Genomic DNA, 23,147 nt, shown 5'->3' with positions numbered 1-23,147 from the left:
GGTCTTTAAGAACCTAATATTGATATTTCCAAATGAAAGCAGGCAAAAATATATGTCTTTGCATGCAGAGCAGGTTAATTTGCATTAAATTAGACAATAAATTATATAGTATAGATATAAAGGAATGTAAATGGGTCATAATGAAAAACGGAATGAATTTGTTTCATTCTGTTCAGTAATTTGACATAACATGGTGGTAAATGACATTATTTGAAGAAAGCGAGAAGTGATAAATTGAGAGTTGTAACACATTAGATATTTCTTTCTTTCTTTTAAATATGCCTGTCTCCTCTCTGTTGTGGACAGGGCGGCTCTCATTCTGATTTCTCCTCTGATTAGGAGGCCGTGGGGGTGCCCATTAAAAGTACAGTGCTGCTCCCCCTCGGGTGGACTGAGCCCAGTTATTTTGGAGGTGGCATTTCAATGAGTCCCCCAGATGATTCTTTGGGGGAATAAACAAAGATTTGAGGATTAATCATGTTCTAAGGAATGAACATTCTAATGCAAATGTCTATATTTATACTCGAGCTGACTCTTTAGTCGTGAAATTCTCATGAGTTTGTGTGTGATCTTCTGTTGTGTATTTCATACCCTTTTGATAAAAATGTAGTTACTTTGATAGTGAAATTTTGAGCTAAGAAAATATCTGTTCAATTCTTACAATCAACTCAGTATGAACTCGGTTCTTTTAGAACATGATATGGATTAAATAAGTACTAATAAAATCACTTCTATAAATATTATGAAATGAATCTCTACAGAGGGCCTTTGCTCTGGCTACTAATTCCCTCTGACTGAGAAAGAAGAATCGTCCCACTGTGGCTCCTTCTCTGACCTTATGAAGTTTTCTGCTGAAATGTCAGATGCTCAGAAGGAAGTGCTTGACCCCCCTCCCATCAAAACAATATATCCCCCAACACCTTGCCTACTCTCCCTTACCCTACTTAAGTTTTCTCCAGCCTTTCTTTCTGTACCTGCCTGAATGTGATCACTTACTTATATCCAAGGCCAGACACCTGGTCTGTCTTGAGCACCAGGGTGTCCACAACTCCTAGAAGTTGCCCTGACACTCAATAAATATGTATTGAATGAATGAATATATTGATCAATAGGAATTAACTAGTACATATAAATGATACATCTAGTATCTAGCACATAGATATTTATTTGCAAATCAGCCTGAAAAATGATAAATGTTTCCTGTTGCTGGTCAAATGACAACAGAGCTTGTTGGATTCTCTGCCCGAGTGAAAATGCAGTGTCCAGGATGGGACAAGGCACTGGGGGATACTTCAGCCCTTTCAGCTTCATAGTTATTTTCTGTGTCAACAACTCCCTTCAGGTCTGTTGCAGGCTTCCTACTAGATTAGTAAATGTCAATTTACAGGTTTAATTTATGCCATATCCCTTTCTAAAAAGGATTCTACCTTGGTCATTTTAATATTTCTTTCCCTTTTAGATTTAATTCATTCCTGCATTCTTTGCAATTATCCATTGCAAAGAAACCCTAATATTGTTTATTTAAGAAAATAAAAATAGAAGTGTAAGATTTACATTTTGCAATATTTTACAAAATTTCTGTCATTACAATATTTTAAAATTAAATCCATGTTGTTTCTGATACTTTGATCATTTTTGTTAAGATATGTTTGTTTTTCTCCCAGTCAAAAGATGTATTTTCATGAAATAAGATAATTTGATTCTGAGGTTGAACGACGTGAGAATACCTGTCGTGGGCTCTTTTACACGTGTCCATTTTTATGTGTGACCGCTCCCATCTCAGTCCTCCCACAGCCTCATGCCCATTCAAATGCATGTATTACTCTCGCATTTTCACACTGAGGAACCCAGGGCTCAGAGAAGCTCAGTGGCTCCCTTGATTCACCTAACTGGTTAGACACAGATCTGGAGCCCAGAGCATGTCTTCTTATTTCATGTTATTTGAGCAAAATTGACTCAAGAAACAACAGTAGAATTACTACTTAGGTGCTATTTCTTTTTACTTCAAGCTGTTGAACATTATGCATCCACACTCCTAAAGCCCCCTTTTATGTGCAGAATTTGATGGTGAGCCACGATCTCTAGCTTCTGCATAGGACGTGCTCTTTCTTGTAAGCGGTGGTGCTGGTGTGAAGGTGCCTGCACAGAAGCAGGGGATATCAGAGGTCCAGTGTCCTCTCCAGTGCCCCAGTCTGCCCACCCCTCTTTGTCCCTGGAGCTTATACCTCCTTCAGTGCCACAGAACTAAGCCCTTTTCTCTCTCCTCCCACCACCAGTGCCACAGCTCAGAGGCCAGGGGATGCTTTGGTTCTGAGCCAGCTTATCCGTTCAAGTCAGCCCTAGCAGCAGTGAGCGGGTGACCAACCTTTTATGACAAATGGTAGCTCTTTTACAGCAGCTGTCTCAGGCCTGGTCCTACAGGAATTTGTAGGTTCTGCCTAGTCCTCCAGGGCTCCTGGACCTGCAGCAGGTGTGGCTGTCACAAAGCACCCGTGGGGCTATTACAGTCCCCTTTGGCCCTCCAGAGTCACAACCTCTCTCAGCCTGCAAGCCGACCATTCATGTTCTGGACGTGAGTCCTCAAACCCATTAATTTCAGAATCACGTTACAGATGAAAATTGGCAGTGCCCGAACTGTCTTGACCCAGACTTTGTGAAGGGGAGAAGTAGGAAAAGAAAAATGATATGATAGCATCGAAAGGCTGACGTTGGATGATGTTAGGGGTGTTGGGGAAGTGGGTCATAAAGTGCTGTGTAGACACGGGTACTATACCTGCATGAACTCTGTCTGCAATGCAGGGAAGCCTTTGCTGCGGTTGGTCTGGTCTGTGGGGCCTGCTTTCCCTTTTCTCTCTGACCCCCTGGTGTTTCCATTGCACTGGTCACACTGCAGTTCTCAACCCTCATCTTGGTCAAGGCGAGGCTCTCGGAATTGTGTTCCACCATCATAATTGTCCTGGACATCTGGGACATTTTGGGCAAAGTCAGTTTCTCCAGCCTTTTTTCTTGTGATAACATCATTCCAGTTCCTTTCAAAGACATAAATGCTTACTAATGGTATTCTGAGTCCAAAATGCTGAGGACTCATTGTCAAATATACTGTAATGTGAAAGAAAATTACTACTAAACAAAAGTTCATTTTCTTTGACTCGGCAAATATATACACCACCTCATGAATTTTTGGAGCACATTCCTAGAAGAGGTTGTGTGAGAATTATTTTCCTGAAATTGCCCAAAATAAAGTAAGTCTTGTTAGTATGGATCTTTCTTGAGCATGAGTGGTAGAGAGCATGAATTCCAGAACTTGCACTTTTGACCTTTGACTCCTTGTCTCTCTGCTTTGTCCGAGTTCTCTCTGTTTCTCTTGCCAATTACTGTGCCCACCCATGAGCAACTGAAAGGATCACAATGGATGAAAAGGAGTATAAACAATGCTCCTTTTAGAAAGCCTTGTCTCATTCAGTGCTATGCATAATACTTAAAAATGCAAATGTATTTTGCACAAATGTTTCCATAGGGAAACACTATGAACTTATAGTTTTATCAAAAACATGCTAATAAAAATATATACTATACTATTCAAATATTTAATAATTCTATTATTATATATTTTTTCTTTTATATATATGTTTTTATTCATTTCAGAGAGAGGAAGGGAGAGGGAGAGAGAGAGAGATGGAAACATCAACATTGAGAGAGTCATTGATTGGCTGCCTCCTGCACGCCCCCTACTGGCGATTGAGTCCAAAACCCAGGCATGTGCCCCGACCCGGAATCCAACCGTGACCTCCTGGTTCATGGGTCAGCGCTCAACCACTGACACACCAGCCAGTCTATTACAATTTTTCTTAATATTAGCATAGAGTAATTGTGATATCCATAAAGGTAGAGCTTAAGATTCTTGTCCCTTGCCTAGGACTGTTAGTCATTAATTTCTGGTTAATGGTATGCTAATAAAAATCTCCTAATGCCCAGTAAATGCTTAGAATAAGAGGATTTTTCACACACGCCCTCAGATCATATCACCACTTAAAAGGCCAGCAGACCCTTTCATTCCTTATCATTAGATGTTTTTAGAGACTTTTAGAATCAAAGAACGGTGATAAAATTACATATCTAACTCTACCAGTGATGAATAATGTTCATTCCACTATAAAATGTTTGGATATACAATTAACCCTTGAATAACGCAGGTTTGAACTATGCAGGTCTACTTACATGTAGTTTTTTCCATCTTGTAAACAGACAACATGAACTTATGGTATTTTACATGTATTTTCTCTTATGATTTTCTTAGTAACATTTTTTTCTCTAGCTTATTTTATTGTAAGGATACAGTACGTAGTACATGAAAACATATAAAATCTGTGTCAATTGACTATGTTATTGATAAGGCTTCCAGTCAGCATTAGGCTATCAGTAGCTAAGTTTTGGGAAGTCAAAAGTTACACAGGGATTTTGGACTGCATGTGGGGTTAGTGCTCCTAACCCATACATTGTTCAATGATCAATTGTAACGACTGTTTTCTTGGTTTTAGACTTGTAAGTTCTTGCCAATACTATTAAACCCTCCAGAAGTAGGAAGAATTGACAGCAGAAACTCAAGGAGTATCATAATTAAAATATATTCTTGGAAAATATCAATATAAGATAATATTCAGTATGATGTTGGCATGTGAACAGTCAGATGCAATGAATCTAATTATGCAGAGCAGTTATTTTGGACCTATCATTCATCTGAACGCTCTCTAAATCAAGATTGAATTAATTACTAGCAAAGGGAAAGGTAAGGAACTTGCCTTCCCTCAAAACAGTCAGTGATTTTTATTAACATGGAATTCATAGAATTCTCTGTGCTGCTCCAATCGTTCAGAAATCCTCATGTTTCTGTGTTGTTTTTTTAATTAAGTAGCCTGTATACAATATATCAGTAAAGCATTTACCCATTGGCAATTTCGAAACTTTCGAATGGCTTTTCTCTCAAACATACTAGACAAGAATATTCAAATCCTGTGGTTGGGTGATCCTGAAGAAGCAGACTAATCATTGAGCATCAAAGCTATTTGCTTTAAAGTGGCCCCAAGCGAGGGACTTTGACTAGCAGAACAGAGGTAAAGCTGTCCGCAAGTACCATCAAAATTAAGGAATTCCAACACCCTATTGCTGTAGGCTTGAATGGAGAGCTCAGAATTGGGGCTGTTCCAAGGCAGTTGCAGTTAAATCCCAGCGTGCCATGTGGGTCTGAGCTCTGGAGATTTAGCTGAAGGGTGTTTCCTAAAGTCAGCTGCAGCTCAGTTGGTCCTGTGTGTTCTCTACTCACCACCATTAGATAACCATTTCTCCTTGCTGCCCATGTCCTCCATTGTCCTAGGTGTTCTTTACCCCATCCGCCTCAATGGAGGTGCTTCTCCTGGCACTTCTGTTCCTGTGATTCTGACTGTTATCAATGACAAAATATCGGCTCTCAATCAACGCCTTCTTTTCCTTGTGTCAACCCAGCCTCTTAGCGCTCATAAAGCTTTATTTCCCCATGTGCAGAGGTTCTCTGGTCCACAGCATGGCTTCAAAGCCACACCTCTTCCCCTACAATGCAACGAAATGAAACATAGTGACTCACAACTACTACAAGGCGAGTGCTGTGTAGCCTCCATGTATAAATTAAACCAGTTATGACAACCGTGTACCTCTTCAGAGGAAGGTATACTAAATGCAGATGCTTCGATTTGGAGGGTAAGAGTTAAGCAAAATATAACTTAAAAAACATTTTTTAAAAATCTGCTTCTCTTAGGTACTTAGGTTGTTGTAAGTCTGAACATTTTGGTTCTTTCATTGTCCAGGGAAAAACTGCTGATGAGAACAAATTCTAGTTCACTTCTCAGAAACAGAATAAAGATGGCCTGCCGTCGTGGCTTATTCATTGGCTCCTGACTTTAATAATTTGATGCAAAATTTAAGGTGCAAGGCCTGGGAGATGATAAGAGGTTTTTAGGTTTGACTGTCTGCCTGATCCCCTTAGTGAGCAAGCCAAGCGACATTCGTTAGCCTGAGAACACTGATGTTTCAGTGGCCTGTTCGGTGTGGATTTATCTCAGAATCACTATCCTTATAGGGAGATCAGGTTTGGGAGCAAAGCTAGGCAGCTGGGTGATGCCGATAAGCTGATTAGCTTGACATTTCTGTCATTCCATGTTATTCATTTGATATTCTGCAGATTTCAACATTTTTGTCCAAAAGAAATTCAAATATGTCTTTGATAAAACAAGTTCTATTTGAATGTTAGTTGGGTCTTCATGTCTCTTATTTTCTTTCAGCTGGGTCCCGGGCCTCTTACAGCAGCCAGCACGGCCACCTGGGCCCGGAGCTGAGGGCCCTGCAGTCCCCAGAGCACCACATAGACCCTATCTATGAAGACCGAGTCTATCAGAAGCCCCCTATGAGGAGTCTCAGCCAGAGCCAGGGGGACCCTCTGCCGCCAGCACACACCGGCACCTACCGCACGAGCACAGGTGTGTATTCGGGACCCACTCGGGCCTGTCCAAGGTGGGGGGCGTGCTTGGTATTTTCCGTAACACTCCCTCGTGAAAGGGGGCGTGTGTGTGTGTTTGTGTGCATGCATGCGCATTCATGTGTGCGTGTGTGTCCTCTCTCCTTACAAGCGTTATGACCCGCTTCTATCATAAATGCTTGTGACGATGATGGAAACCAAACCTAAGTCCAGTTTACCTCCCCGAGTATGCTGTAAGGGAAAGAAGTGCCATGCAGGTTGTAAGCTTATTTTGTCAAATGGGCAAATAGAAGGCAGCAGGACTAATTTCTCATTCATCATTATTAATGTATGTAATGAATATAAGTACTCCAAGAAAACACAGTCATTACATGGGACATAAAAGGCATATGCCTAGTTCTGGTAAGTGTTTTTTTTTATGATATAGTCTGTCTATTTGGCAAGCTTGGGGAAACAATGTATTTACTAAAAATGTAGCATGCTTTGTAAGGAAAACTGAGAATTTACTTCATACACACTATTAGACTGAATTATATGAAATTATTGTTTAAAGATTGGATATTGGCCATTGCACATGGTTCGATCAGCTGTATAACACTCCCGGATTAAATATATATTTTGAATTGAACACCAGCAGAGGCTGCAAGAAGAAAGACACGTATTTTCCCAGAACGTGCAGCCATTTGCAAAATAATTGGTCAAATGTCATGACTAAATGTGCCGGAGAACACTTATCTTAACTATAAAATAGATATAATTAAGATGTTGAAAATTGCACTTATTATAAAGCCACGCATTGCTGAGTAATCTTAGGAAATATTCTGTAGCTGATTTGCCGGAGAGCAGCGCTCTCTCTCCTTCCTTTCTAATGACACACGTTTCCCTGAACTGGACTGCGGCGTGGGAAAGTGGGATTCTGGCCTAGAACTGGGCACACAGGGCTCTGTGTCCTCAGACTGTTGCAGCTCGCAGTTACCACGAAGTAGAGCATAGCCATTTTGTTAACTACATTACAATACTAAATTACATGTTTTGAAATCCAGTCAAGCTAAGTTGCTGTTATGGTTGATTATGGATATTTACATTTCAGTATTTTTACTTTATCATAGGAAAAAAAGCACAAAATATACTTTATTTTATTTTTGACATCGTAAATATCATCCAGTGTTACTAATACATATCTTGGTTTAGATGAGAAAGAATACCTATTTATTCTTTGGTCAGAATCTCTCTCACCTTCAGCCTGTTAAATCTGCACCTGTCTGAGGTTGGGCTATACAGCACTTAGTTTGTTGCATATTATTAACTAAGGTAATTTTAATTTTATGCATCCCTTATAAAAGACAGAGATAACCTCAGAGATGTTCAGTATCTAGTTTGAACAAAAACTGACAACGAAAGGATTATGTTCACTCTCTGTTTTATATTCATTTGCTCTTAGACTTATTTCATTAATAAACTTCTGGAGGTTAATGAAAAATTAGCTACAATAAGGCATAATACTTTATTCATCTATGTCACATTAAAGACAGGGAAAGACATTCACACTTCTAAAAAATAAACAGAACTGTAGAGATTTTTCTAAGGCAGGGGTTGGCAAAACTGTAGCTCCTGGGCCAGACCCCGCTGGCCACCTGTCTCAGTAACACTCATGAGCTAAGCATGATTATTACATTTTTAAATGGTTTACAATCAAAAGATAGAATCTATTTTGTGATATTTAAAATGTATATGAAATCCACATTTGAGAATTCATAAATAAAGTTATTGGGATATGGCCACGCCCATTCATTTCATATCAGCTGTAGCTGCTTTCCGTCTGCAGCGGCCACGATGAGTAGTTGTGACAGAGACCAGATGGTAAAGCTGAGAATATTTATTTACTGGCCCTTTACAGAAAAAGTTTGCTGACCTCCGCTCTCAGCCATCGATGGAGAGCCATGCTGATTGAATGAACGAGTGTTATTCTTTGGTCCCTCCTGTGAGGGGAGGCAGCAGGGCAGTGTCCTCTAAGTGCTTCAAAAGAAAAGCCTGTTTGCCCAGGCTTTTTCCAGTAACAGTTATCTGTGCCCTGGCAGAGATCTGCTGAGCTTGTGACATCCAGCTGTCAAAGATCCCATGCCAGCCTGCACCATGGAACTTGAGACACTTTGGAGGAAATATGCTGACTTTCTGCAACACTAGGGAAATTCCCAGAAGTGTGCGGGTGGTCTCTTGGGATGACAGGTGGGGAGAACCATCTCTCTCCATCTCCTGAGCATAAAGCCATGAGCTGTCACCCACCCCGGTTACTCCTATTTCTACACTTAATTCACTTCATTTAAAATCCTGCACTTTCCTAGCTAACCCTGCAACTCCAGGAGCTATCAGAACCCACACATTTGAGAAAATGCCTGTAAGAGGGTATATATCTTTTACTCATAAATTATGTACATATGATATAATATGAGATTATATCTAGTAAAAGCCAAGATTAAAAATTGATATAAAGAAACATTATAGGATTGCTTTCCCATATCCAGGAGGACATTTTTCACATCCCCTGTGTTGTGTTGCACACAACCCCACACTAGAGTCACTGGTACAGACATTTAAGAGGCTCCAGGGCCAGAGCAAGTGTCCTAAATCTTTGGGAAAAGAGCACATGTTCTTATGGGGCCTATCAGAGTTGAAGTGTTCAGGAGCCACTGGCTTTTGGCTCAGCTTGGTGGCCAAGTGACTTGAGCAACCAGTCTTATTTCTCTGCCCTTAAGTAGCAGGCCACTGGCTGGAGTTCCTCCAGTTTAATTCCTGAAGCATTTCCAGATGATATCAGGGAGAGCGGGGCTGGGGAATCGAAGGCCAGTCACCCCTCTTCAAGAGGTCAGCCCTTGGGAATGAAGACAGGTACCTGCTTAAACAATTAGGGAATCACTAGATGGTACCATAGCATCAAGCAGGTGAGACCGAATGGCAAAGTATATAGCACGCCACTACCTTCAGGACTGTTCAAAATGCTTTGAATATATTTATAAATCCCCAAACCACCCACTTTACAGATCGGAATACTGAGGCACAGAGACGTTGAGTAAGCTGCCCAAGGTCACACTGGTTGTATAGAGCCAGTCTTCAAAGTTCACACCCAGGCAGTCTTGTCTTAGAACCTGGGCTCTTAAGAGTCACCTTGGTTGACTGACCCTACATTTGTAAAAATCATCATTTAAAACCGAAATAAATATGGATTAATTCTCCTCTATAGAGCTTCGGGATTTTCTATATGCTGTTATTCAAATAGTATCTGTTAAAGACATGCCATGTGCTAGATACACTGGGAGGTTCAAGGACGCATCACTCTTGGCTCTGTGGCCACTCTCCTCTCCCTGCCCTGGGCTAACCCCATCCCTGGGCCTCCTTTGCCCCAAACACCACAAGGGCTTTCCTGAGTAATAGACAATTCTAGAGTGAGAGATACACAAGGAGATGACTGCACAGGAAAGACCAGGAAACAATTATAAATCTTAAAGATGAAATGTGAAAGCTCCCTAAACTTCCCACCAAAGGGGATTTCTCAGTGTTGCTTCTTAGGCTCAAACAGCCAGCATCTTTTTCCACCCATCCTCTCTGTCTTTCTCCCCCGTCTCTCCTTTTCTGCTGCCATCCTAAGCCACTCACCCCTGTGACATTATAAAGGCTGATACAAACCTCCGACTCTAACTCAGATTAGGAGCACAGTCTTACTTTGGGTATTCAGAAGATGTTCTCTAGGCTTCCCTAAATTAAATCTCCCTAACCATACTGATGGAGACCTTACATATGTGCATTTATATACATTTAAGTAATGTAAGAGGATCAGGGTGCACAAATCCTGCTTCTCACCTCTCTTTCATTCCAGGCTTATGGATGGTGAAACATACGAATAAGTTAATAGAATTTAAGTCAGCTGAACAGGCCACGGCTATGCCAGAGAACGTGGTCTAAAGAGGGTCTTCTGCACCCCACCCCAGACCTAATTCAGACACTTCAGGCTCAGGCATCCCAGCCACTGCAGGACAAAAACCGCAGACCTCTTCTCCACCCAGGCCCAGCAAAGGGAGACAGCCTCCCTGGGCCCAGATGTGCTCTTAGGGAAGAGGCAGAGAGAAGGTCGAGCAGCTGCCCCCATGCCCCAGGATAGAAGCCAGCATCGCAGCCCCAGAGATCAGAGGTCTGGCAGCCTAAGAGAAGGTAAAATCCACTTGATTCAGGTAAAACCACTGAATCTGCAGTGGTCCGTGGTCAAGAGGGCTCCCCGAAGAGTGCCATTTCACCAGACATGACAGCCACTCCTTTTGGGGAGCCAGTAAATGAGGGGAGAGGGGCAGAGACGGAGGCTGCCATCCGCGCTCTCTGGGCAGGGAGGCAGAACTGTGTGGACGGCCGCAGGGAAAGCAGGCCCGTGAGTAGGACGGTGGTGTGAAGTTGCCCACCTGCTTTTGTAGGACAACCAGCTAACATCTCACATGATGAAGATTTAAAGAGGCACACTCTTCCCTGGGGTGTCTGTTTAAATAAAACATACATTTCATCTGGGATAGGCTTCTCAAAACCAGAGTTTATATCATGAGTACAGCCAGACCAGGAATGTGTGAGCCTCACGGATTTGCTTATGGTGAAGTCTATTAAAGCAGAAACTAAATAATACAAATTTTTATTTCAAACTCAAGACACATCGATGACTGTCAACTTAGGAGCCCTTTGATTAACATAAACGCTTGACTCTAACAACCCCCCAAACACATCTTTCTCAACTAGTGAGAATGGCCAGTGTTGGCTGCACTGACAGACACGTGCATTTCCTGTTAGATAAATGTGATTCTAAGTGAGTGGAGAAAACGAGCTTTCTGTGATAAAAATGTCAGCTTGTAATAAAGAATGAACTATCATAGACACATTGCAAGGAGAAAACATGCTGAATATCTTTCCGAGGTTGACAAGTATTGCAGAATGAAAAGAAAAAATGTGGTGAAAATATTTGCACGTGCGGGCAGAGTATTTTAAAAAATCTTAACTCTGCAGTAATCGCCTGTGCTTAATAAAGTTATAGGAAGATCACATAGGACCTTCATATTCATAAATTTTATTACTATTCTTCAAAGATACATAAATAGCATTTTCAATTAAAATCGCTTGAGTTTATAAAAATGTAGATTATTAGCAGTTTATTATTTATGAGATGATATTACTTCAAATTGTAAAAGTGATTGCTTCTCAGCAAGTCAGATTAGGTCCTTCATAACTTCTTAGTTAAAATTTTTCCTTTTTATCTAAAAAGACAGGGACACATTATTACCCAGTTGGAAATGTCTAATAATCCCAATGATAAATAACGTCTTAAAGCGAGGAAGAGCTTCCAGATGCTTACCTATATCAACTCACCTAAAGTGATGTAAATAAAAAATCTAATTATAGCTGAATGAAGACAGGGTGTTTGCTAGTAGAACAGTTCATAGTAAAATTCAGAAATATCAACATCAACTCCAATAATAATGACTCCATTACTACTAAAAATTCTGCATTAAATGCCACTTCCCACAAATGTAATAATATCTGACATTAAAAGGTTATCTTAAATTTAACCTTGAATATTTTTCCATTGAGTTTAGAATGGATCAACCTGTGCAGAGTGCAGAAAGCTGGAACACTTTTACAATTAAGTTCTAAAGGACAATACTCTTAGAATTGTAGTGGATTGGATACTAAAGGTCCCTAATTCCTAAAGTAATAGACTCGAACCCTCTTGAAGAGTGTGTTGGCCTTGTTGTTGGACCCACAGTCACCTAAGCCACCTTTATTTTCTGAGCTTGCAGAGAGAATATATATTATTTAACTAGCTTATTGCATGCGTAATTTGTATTTATGTAACGTGTAAATGTTTTTTTATGTTTCTGTATTTTTTGTATATAGAAATACACCTAAAACAAAGATAAATAATACAAAAACAGAAACTTCTTTCTTCCTTTTGTTGAACTCTACTTTATATATCCCCCCTAAGTTTCTTCATGTGCCAGACTCTTGTATTTTATTCTGCTCTTTTTTCCCCTCTCTCAGTAAATGCCTGTAACCATCTCTCATCATCAGAGTACCTGGAGAATGTTTGATTTCATTAAAAAGGATCTCTCTTCCCCTCTCAAATATTCACATAAAACACATCTCTCTTCTTTTTCTTACACACCAGACCTTCACTTGTGTAGCTCTATGGGAAACAGATAATTTCATGAACAACGTAGAAGTGGGGTGACATATCAAGTCACCTGCTGAAGACGCTACTTCTGAAATCTCCTCAAAGAGACCACTATGATGGTTCATTGAGCTCTAAGAGCTTAGTCAGGGAGAAGGGTTGTTTGCAGGGCAGGTGAGGAGAGGAGTGTTCACAGAGCTGATGAAGCACCTTCCACTTCAGATGTTTGCCACAAGAAGCTTCAGTTGAATAGAGAAATCCTACAAGGGCGATTTGGTCAACTGAGCTCTAAAACTCAACAAAGAAAAAAGGTATAACAGAACAGGAATTAAGGGAAATACTGCATTAAAAGAAAGTCTTCCAATAGTGTGACCAACACCCGCTTATCCATGCTAATAGAGACTGTGGTTTGGGTCTGCACAGGCAGGCCAGAAAGGGGAGTTTCATCTTTATGTGTCGAAGTCATTTTTTTTATGTCATGCTTAAAAATACAAGGCAGTATATTGTTACATTACTAACTGTTAGATTGAGATCTGTTAGATTCTCACACATTTCTTTTCTATCCGATCATATAACCTGTTCTTACTGTAGTGTATATTTCTCGCCATTTGTATTGCTACTTTACATTTTCATTGCATTGATCGGTCTCTAATTTATTTCGATTTGGAAATACCAACTTGAATTCTGATTTTATCTTTTGAAATTCTCATCAGCTATCATATTTATTGTGGCCTAACAGACATTGAACCTATGGATTCAGGAATGATACTTCTAAAGGGCCATGCCACAGATGTGATTGTGATTTCTAGTATGATCTTTCTCAAAGTTGTTTACTGATCTTAGATTTCATAGCCCACCCTCTTTTTTCTTAATATAGTGATATCACTTTTTAAACTAAGACTCAAAACACTTTAAAGTGAAGTTAACTATATGTATTTCCATTTTTTGATTTTCATAGAAATGAACAAAATTAGGTTCTGTGTAAAGAATTTTTGTATATTTTCCTGCATATCTCAAATTCAACTTAATGTGAAATGGCATAGATTAGTTAACACATCAATTTGTAACATTTTTTAATATAATAGGTTACTAATTCATATTATAAACCCATCTCTTCTCTGTACCTCCAGTAGACATGTCACTTATTTTTAGCCCTCACATCATTTTCTAAGTTTTCCAAGACGTTACGTAATTCAGTGACATGAATCTTTAAAGTTTTAAACTCGATCCAGTTTGCAGTGGTGGTTGTGAGCATAAACTCAGGAAGCAGAGTGCAAGGGCTTGAGTTCCTTCTCTACTGGATCTCAGGCAAAATTGGGCCAGTCACATAATCTCTCTGTGCCTCAGTTTCCCATCCAAAAGTGAGAATGAGGTGTCTGCTCTCTTTTAGGGTTGTTGAAACAAAAGTGGGAAGGGTCTTTCACCCCAGTGTGATATCTTCCTGTTTTATCGTTTTATTTTTTTTACTTTAAATATTTTTTTAATGCTTTAATTATAGTTCACATGCAATATTGTATTAGTTCCTGGTGTACAACCCAGTGATGTTGTATAACTTATTAAGTAATCACCCCAATAAACCTGGTACCCATCTGACATCATACATAGTTATCACAATGCTATTGACTCTATTCCCTCATGCTGTAATTTACATCCCTGTGACTACCCTGTAACTACCAATTTGTACTTCTTAATCCCTTCACCTTTTTCACCCATCTCCCTATCTCCTTCCCATCTGGCAACTGTCGAAATATTCTCTGTATCTATGAGTCTGTTTCTGTTCTCCTTTTTTAAAATTTTTATTTCATTTTTAGATTCCACATGTAAGTGAAATCATGTGGCATTTGTCTTCCTCCGCCTGACTTATTTCACTCAGCACAATACCTTCTAGGTCCATCCATGTTGTCACAAATGGCAAGATTTCATTCTTTTTTATGGCTGAGTCATATGCCATTGTATTTATGCACAGCTTCCTCTTTATCCGATCATCTGTTGATGGGCACTTAGATTGCTTCCATATCTTGGCTATTGTAAATAATGCTGCAGTGAATAGAGGGATGTATATGTCTTTTTTGATTTAGTGTTTTGGGTTTCTTCATATAAATACCCAGAAGTAGACTTGCTGGGTACTTTGTCTCTTGTTATATAGCCTTTGTTTTAAAGTCTATTTTGTCTGGTATAAGTATTGCTACCCCAGTTTTAATTTGTTTGTTTCCATTTTTATGAAATATATTTTTCCATCCCTTTACTTTAGTCTGTGTGTGTCTGTCTATGTGAAGTGAGTCTCTTGTAGACAGCATATGTAAGGATCTTGTTTGTTATCAGACCTATTTTTTTTTTTTTTTGCAGCTATCAATCTAATCTTTTATTCAAACAAGGACCTTTGATGGATAATTGGTAAAGACAATTGGATAGTTAGTAGGGAACTGAATATTCACAAAACATCCTACAGATTACTTATTAAATATGTTGAACAAACATTTTCTCCAGTGATGAGACAGATTGGTATTGTGCGATTCCTGATGTCATAGAGAAGTACACAGCAGCATCTATATGGTTGTCTTGCCAAAATATTTTAACTTTAATTATGAGAAAACAATCGGACAAAGCAGAATTTAATTCGCTTTCATTTAAAATCACTGTTGATAGATACTATTTATTGCCATTTTGTTATTCATATTTTTTACCTTTTTTCTTCTTGTTGTTGTTAAAGAAGATCCCTTAACATTGCTTGTAATACTGGTTTGATGGTGATTAACTCCTTTATTTTTCCTTGTCTGGTAAGCTCTTTATCCGTCCATCTATTCTAAATGATAGCTTTGCTCTAAAGAGTAATCTTGGTTATAGGTCTTTGCTTTTCATCATTTTGCATATTTCATGCCAGTCCCTTCTGGCCTTCAAAGTTTCTATTGAAAATCAGTTGACATTCTTTTGGGAGTTCCCTTGTAGATAACTACCTGATTTTATCTTGCAGCTTTTAAAATTATTTTTTTGTCTTTAACCTTTTGCATTATGATGTGTCTTGTTAGGGGCTTCGTTAGGTTCATCTTGTTTAGGACACTCTGTGCTTTCTGGACTTGTATGTCCATTTCATTCACCAGGTTAGGAAGTTTTCATTATTTTTCACATATGTTTACTATTTCTTGCTCGCTCTCTTCTCCTTCCGGTATCCCCATGATGTGAATGTTTGTACAATTGAAGTTGTTCCAGCAGCTCCCTTATACTATCCTCATTTTTTTGGATTATTTTTTTATTTTTGATGTTCTGATTGGGTATTTTCTGCTTCCTTATCTTCCAAATCTCTGATTTGATCATCTGCTTTATCCACTCCACTGTTTATTTCTTATAATGTATACATCATTTTAGTTAGTGTATTCTTCATTTCTAACTGGTTATTTTTTATGGTTTTTTTCTTTGTTGAAATTCTCACTGAGTTCATCTACTCTTCCCCTAAGTTCATTGAGCATCCTTATAACCAGTGTTTTGAACTCTGCTTCTAGTAGATTGCTTGTCTCTGTTTTGTTTCGTTTAGCTCTTTTTCTGTAGTTTTGTTCTGTTCTGCATTTGGGACATGCTTCTTTGTATCCTCATTTTGGCTGCCTCCCAGTGCTTGTTTTATGTATTAGGTAGAGCTACTACATCTCCCAGTCTTGTTAGAGTAACCTTATGTAGTAGATGTCCTGTAGGGTCCAGTGACACAGCCTCCCTGATCACCCAAGCTGGGCACTCCAGGCATGCCCCCCATGTGTGTAGTGTACATCCTTCATTGTAGTTGAGCCTTGATCACTGTTGGCACCTCAGTGGGACAGATTTACCCTTAGGCCAATTGGCTGCCAAGAACAGCTACTGCCACTGTGGAGGATCAGCTTGCAGAGGCCCACCTGTGAAGCAGGGCTTACTTCAGTAAGACTCTGGTGCCTGCTGAGCCCGCCCCTTGAGTGTGTCCCTTGTAGAAGATGTTGGGTTGTGCTTCAAGTGGTGTGAAGCTGTCCACCATCACCCCTATTCTAATATCAGTTGATTGTAAATGGTAATAATTGTAATAGTTCAATTGTTTAACATTTTCTATATATTAGGTTTTTAATGCTTTTCATGCATTTAAAGCACACAGCAGTCTCATGCTGCCATTTTCTTCTCTTCATTTTATAATCAGGAAACTAGAGCTTAGAGATCTCTGTTAACTTGTCCAATACTAAGAATTGACAAAGAGGCCAATGTGAACCCAATTTTCCCTAACTTCAGCAGCCAAGCTCTGAATAAATTCCATGATATTTTCCCCCAAATGGCTAAAGTAAAATGCAAATATGAGCCTAATGATATTCATAAATTTTCTTTTACCTTTTCTTCCTCCCCGTATTCTCTGTTTCTGCCTAATTAACTGTGTTTCACATGCTATTTTCACGTTTTGACCCAATCTGCCTTATAGTCTCCATCATTGTTTGTCTGCTGCTAGGAGTGCTTTTCTTAAACTCCTCTCATTATAGTCTCCTTTAATTTATGTTTCTTTGAGAGTTTTTTGGCATGGCTTGTCAGGTTGTTCACCGTATGTGTTCTGTTGTTTATGTTTTAATTTTGTTAACAATTGTGTTTCTTTAGATTTCAATGTTACTTTCTAATTCTGCCATTTTTTCCTCCTCCCTATTAATCATTGTATTTCTTGTATTAGTAATTAATAATTTGGCATAGAAACGGATATCTAATCTCAGTTATCATTTGCAGCATTCTTGCGTGTAGATATTTAGTTTCCTAAATGAAAATATGCATTTATCTGAAAAATGTCAAGTGTACTTGGTCTTCTCCTTTTTGCCCTTGATTTGCCGGTTAGCTTATCATGACTCTTTTAGAAAAGAAATTTTGTTTACCTTTGTGCATTTGTTCTTCTAAGAGCAAGGTTATCCCTGATCTAAGTTTTAAACCCCTTTCACCATAATACGAAGCACATTGTTGGTTAACTTTTTAAACATGATTGTAAATGACTTGTTTGTAGTATTTTAGAAAAAATATAAATCCTCCAGAAATTGCATAAAGACATAAAACAGATTTTCTGGTTATAAACTTCATGTTTATTAGCCTAATCTGATCATTATGAAACTTAATCTGTTAGACCAAACCTCGCCATTTCAAAGGACAGATCCTCTGGGAATGTATACACTTTCTGTTTAGAAAGTTGTTCTTAAATATTTTTCTAGTTTTCACCGTGTCATAGTACCTATTTCCGTAATTTTTGTGATTATAAGATTAAGTGTTAAAAGCTCGTTGGAAATAAGAAGTGCTGAACTCTCAGTTAAAAATCAGTTCTCAGTATTAGAATGTGTTCCTCCAGTTCACTCTGTGACTCTTTTGTCATTCCTACATGATTTCCTTAACTTCTTTTAACAATTGTTTTCTCGATGTGACATAATTTCTTTTGTGTTTGACATGGCAGATGTCATTTAATATAAGAGAAGATAAAATAAACTCTATTATCATCCATAAAGAAGCTCAGCAAGTCAAAGTTATGGGGTGTGATTTATAATTGGAACTTAATGCCATATAGAACATCCATGATAGAAGTGGGCATACTAGACACTGGCTATACTCTGGCCATATTATGATCTACAAAGCCAGGAAGTAAATATATTACCTAAAACTGATCATGGCTAATAATTGTTGCAGCAGGTGATAGCTGGTCATATTCTATTAATATGAAAGATGCTGCTTTCACTGTATAGGTCAACTAAAACCTTAGGTGTCAAATTTTTTGAGATCCAGAAAGTCTCAAAAAATCACAACATGATACCAACAGAAAAGAATCTAGGAAGGAAACAAAAAATTGAAATTCAATTTGGAAATAGTTATACTGATTTTAGTAACTGGTGTGAAATCTTCTCAAAATAATTTCGACACATCAAAAAGATGCAAATGCTCTGGGAAAGCCAAGTAAGCTCATTATTTTGTTTGGGTTACATTGGGCTGGTCTTCACCTTCTCCTGCACCCCCACCCATCTCCTGATGTATCAGTAACTGTGACAGCTTTGGTTGAAAGAGGTCTATGAAAATCTTTTGTGAGTTACTTGACAGGAGCTAGAGCAGTCCTACATTTACAGCTCTAGTACTAATTAGGGAAACACAAGCCCCACCTCCACTCCATGCATGCATTTCCTCACTTTTCCTTAAATTTTTAATACAGGAAAATCAACTGCGTTACTAAGTTCATTTTACACCCTTAATAAACTTAATGTAACATCACATGAACAGTTTCTGAATTTTCTCAACATGAACACTAATTAATTGTCCATGACTCCCTATTAAATGTTCCCTGTATATATACTGGGTTTTGGTTTTGCACAGAGTTTACCTCAGATTAACAAAGCTTCCCTTGGATATTGGTAAGCAATAAACAGACGGCAGATGCATTTTCCCCTCGAGCTGAGAGTTTTATTTCTGAAATCGCATGCTAATTATCATCACTGGATAACATTAATATATTGGTTCAGATATGACCAATTAATTTTTTTTATTCTTTCAAACCCTTGTTTTTTTATGTGTGTAATTTTTCCCCCTGCCTAGACCTGGTTAACTGTTTCTGTGAGCAGGTCCTCAATTTTTTACTTTGTCCCTACTTTCCTGTCCTAGCCCCATCTTCCCCTGGTGTCGACTCCGTCCCCTTGCAGCGCACAGGCAGCCAGCATGGCCCACCGAATGCTGCCACGGCCACCTTCCAGAGGGCCAGCTACGCCGCAGGCCCAGCCTCCAATTACGCGGACCCCTACCGACAGCTACAGTATTGCCCCTCTGTTGAGTCTCCGTACAGCAAATCCGGCCCTACCCTCCCGCCCGAAGGCACCTTGGCCAGATCCCCGTCCATTGATAGCATTCAGAAAGATCCCAGGTGGGTACAAAGCTTTTTCTTTTTCCTACATATGTCCAAAAAGGCTTTCTAACCAGGCATTGTACAGCATTACTTTTTCCTACATCACATTATCCACCATTCACGTCATGAGCTAAGTATTAAAGGGTTGACTTTGGTTGGGTTGTATAATCTTTGGTCTGTGTTGGAACACGGGACACTTGGTCATGGATCCCTAGTATCTTCTGTGGTTTAGGAGCAGATAGTACAGATGATCTTTGGATCAGAACACTGGTAGGTGCTTGAGGTTTCAGCTATTTGATAAGGTCTGAAACAGCTCTCTCTTTAATGCAAAGGAAAATGGGGATTGGGGATGATCTCATTTGCCTTCAAGTATCATGGACTAGGTATTTTACTGTTTCAGTGGACGCATGCTTTGTCACTGGGTATGTTTCTGTTTATCAGTGTGTAAAGTGGTCCATATACCCTGCTAAACTAAAAATAGAAAAACTTAGTCCATAGTATCATTATTTTTCTGTGTCTGAAAGGAAACATGAGGTTAAAGTTGTTTGGGCATTGATAAGCACTTGAACATAATGTATTTAAGAAATTGTTAGGTTGAGATGTGTTTTTTTTTGGCTTTCTTTTTTTCAACGGTGGCAAGGGATTTAGTGATGCTCTACTTCTGAAGTTGGAATTGAATTCCTGCAGAATTAAATAATGTTTTATTCATAGCCATTTGATTTATGCTGATAGAGTCCCATAAATATATATCTACATCTGTGAATACAGTAGACTTGTCAGATTTCTGGTATTTCTGTGTAGCAGGGCATGTGACTTGACTCGGGTGCCATACTTGAAATTCGTCTCCAGGAATTTTCTCTGATGGAGCACAAAAGTGCATAAGTACTCTGTTGAGGGGGTTGCATAGATTATTTTCTTAAAAGAAATCACTCTTGCAAACATAAAGGTAGAATGTGATTATTTTATGGTATTCTTTGAGATAGCTTCCTTAGCACAATTCCACCCCCATGGAGGGTTTGGTTCATGTTAAATGTTATATTGGGTAGAACATCCATTGTAAAAGTGAACTGTAATAAATGTTTATTTCACTGTTAACTACTAGAAATGAGATATACTTACATTTATACTGTGCAGCATCCTGCATGTTCAGGTTTTCAATCTCAACAGCAATCTCTATAGTATTGGTCCTGAAATTGGTCCCCAGTCTTTAATACGTTCTGGTCATGTGTGGGAAGAATATAGAATATTCTTCAGATGGCAGTTCAACAGTTTTTAAATAAATTTTCCTGACATGCAACCGAAAACATATAGAAATAGAGTAATAGTAAGCTCTTAAAAAATGCTAAGTCGAATATTGAATTGGCGTTGCTTTATTTAACATTGCATATTTAAATTGAGGATAAATGTTTTATCTCCAATGGGAAGGTTTTGAATTTTCATATTAAGGGAATTTGACTTAATAAGAAACCAAATTTATGTTTCTCTAGCTACAGATAAGCTACTTTATTTTCTACTGCGAGCTAAATGCATTTTATTTTACTAAGTGGCATATCCTTTCCATTTTATATTGCTGTCACTTTTATAGCCTTTTTTCCTCTTTCAGTATATTGTCATGGCTCTTAGCTTTTCAAGTTATGGATTATGTCATTTATATTTATTGGGTGCACACTATCAGCCAAAAAAGAGAAACACCAATAAGAAATGTTAGAATGAATAAGAAATGTTAGAATGAATAAGAGAATGTTGGCCACTCATCTTTTGTACGTGTAAAATGTATATGCAGATTAGCGTTATATGAATTACAGATTCACTCCATTACTTTCAAGAATGCTAGGCACTGGCCTTAATAATGTGTTCATTCTGAAAAAGAAAAGCATACCACCATTCTAAGCCCAGCTGCACAAGCAAAACAGACAGAAGCAAACCTAGAACCAGAACTGGATTGCTGTGACTTAACAGAAAAGGAACTAATGCCCTGGCATCATGCAGAATGGATAGGGTATAAAGTACCATAAGGCCTTGCTTGTAGAGCTTTCTTAAAATAAAGGACTATATTGAACTGTTCAGATTTCATTGCGAGACATCCCCAATCTAAAATTCAAGTCCAAAACCTAATACTTTTTTTATGGCAAGAGTTTTGCATCATCCTGCAAATAATGAATTTTAATTTTCCCCAAGTGACTATTACTAGAACTAATATGTTTTAACTTCTAGGGTTCAAAATTATGTATTTTGGCATCATGGCTTATGATTTAAACTTTTTCAGTCTTTGGACTTTGTTGAGGTCTTATACATGTTTGAAAAGAGAATGTTAGTTTTATTTATAATTACATACCAGGAAATCTAAGCCTCTTGACTGTTAGAAGCATATCTTCATAGCACAGCTCTCAGAGCACTTTTGCTTACATCTTTGTTGCAATTTTCCTTTATGGGAGAAGCTAATATCTCCATATGCCGTGCCTTAAATAAAGGAGAACCGGAGTGTATGCAGCTGAAATCCACACTTTTAGGGCCCTGTGGCACATATTGGCATCAACGTTTTTATTTCCTTACAAAAAATAAAAAGAAGGAAACACTCGCATCTTTTATGTTTTTGGAGGATGGCAGTACCAGGTATCTGTGTATAGGAGCCGGGAAGGAAATGATGCAAATCGTCTAAGTAGATCTAGTCTCTCTGACAGCTGTGTATTGGATCTGCGGCCTTTGTTTTTTATTTCTCCGCTCTTTTCTAATATCTGCCTTATTTCTCTCATTGCAGACCAGTGTCTTTTCTCTCTTACAGAGTTTTAGTATTATTCAGTGAGAAGTTTTCAAATTGTGCATGTTAAAATTAGAATTTGAAATCAATCTACCATCCTCATCGATTAGAAATTAGAATGCTGGTTGCCAGGGGACAGGAGGAGTGGGCATGGGGAATTAGAGTTTCAGTTTGGGAAGATGAAAAAGTTCTGGACAGAGACGGTGGTTTTGGTTGCTTAGCAATGCTAGTGGACCTAATGCCAGTGAACTGTTCACTTAAAAAATGGTTAAAATAGTAACTTTATGTTATGCGTATGTTGCCTCAATTTAAAAAAAAAAAAAAGGCAAAGAAAGGAAAACAGAAAAGAGCCATCTAAAAGCTGTTCAGGCTCTGCTCTTACAGACAGCAGCCAAAGTCAGATGGAGGAGCAGCAAATGAGGGTCACTGTGACAAAGAATGAGCGGAAGTGGCTCCATGGATCCTGAGCATGACCCTTTGCAAAGCAGTTCCTTCTGCTACTTTGTGGGCAGCTCCAAAGCCCAGATTTTAAGGAGAACATGCACAGTGTCTTGGCCCATTTATTATTTGCCAAATATATTACCTAAGTAAGTTCTGTAATCTCTTGCCCGCATTTTCTTATGATTAAATAAATAAAATATTACAATAATATATTAGCTAATATATTCACTATTAGACTCAGTTAAAATAATGCTAAATAGCTTTTTAAAGTTGATGGCACAACATTATTTTATAGGATGAAAATACTAACACTGTTTGAGAAATAGTGCTGTGTGGTGATCAGTTTTAAATATATTCATTCTTTTAGTCAGCAGAGATTTATTGAGTACCTAGAACC

The 23,147-nt window shown here is 38.6% G+C and overlaps 1 protein-coding gene across 3 annotated transcripts in view; it reads left to right on the top strand.

The window, feature by feature from the left end:
* CTNND2 (catenin delta 2) overlaps positions 1–23,147 on the top strand; it is a 688,120-nt gene that overhangs the window by 415,663 nt on the left and 249,310 nt on the right. For all 3 annotated transcript variants that reach the window (XM_081131846.1, XM_081131845.1, XM_081131844.1), the window contains 2 exons: positions 6,312–6,506; positions 19,314–19,569. In XM_081131846.1, the coding sequence (XP_080987972.1) occupies positions 6,312–6,506; positions 19,314–19,569 (451 nt within the window). The remainder of the gene's footprint in view (positions 1–6,311; positions 6,507–19,313; positions 19,570–23,147) is intronic.

This window comes from Miniopterus schreibersii, assembly GCF_964146895.1.
Source record: "Miniopterus schreibersii genome assembly, chromosome: 3".
NCBI lineage: Eukaryota > Metazoa > Chordata > Mammalia > Chiroptera > Miniopteridae > Miniopterus > Miniopterus schreibersii.
Note: the sequence above shows the minus strand (reverse complement) of the source record. Positions and strands in the feature narration are given on the sequence as shown.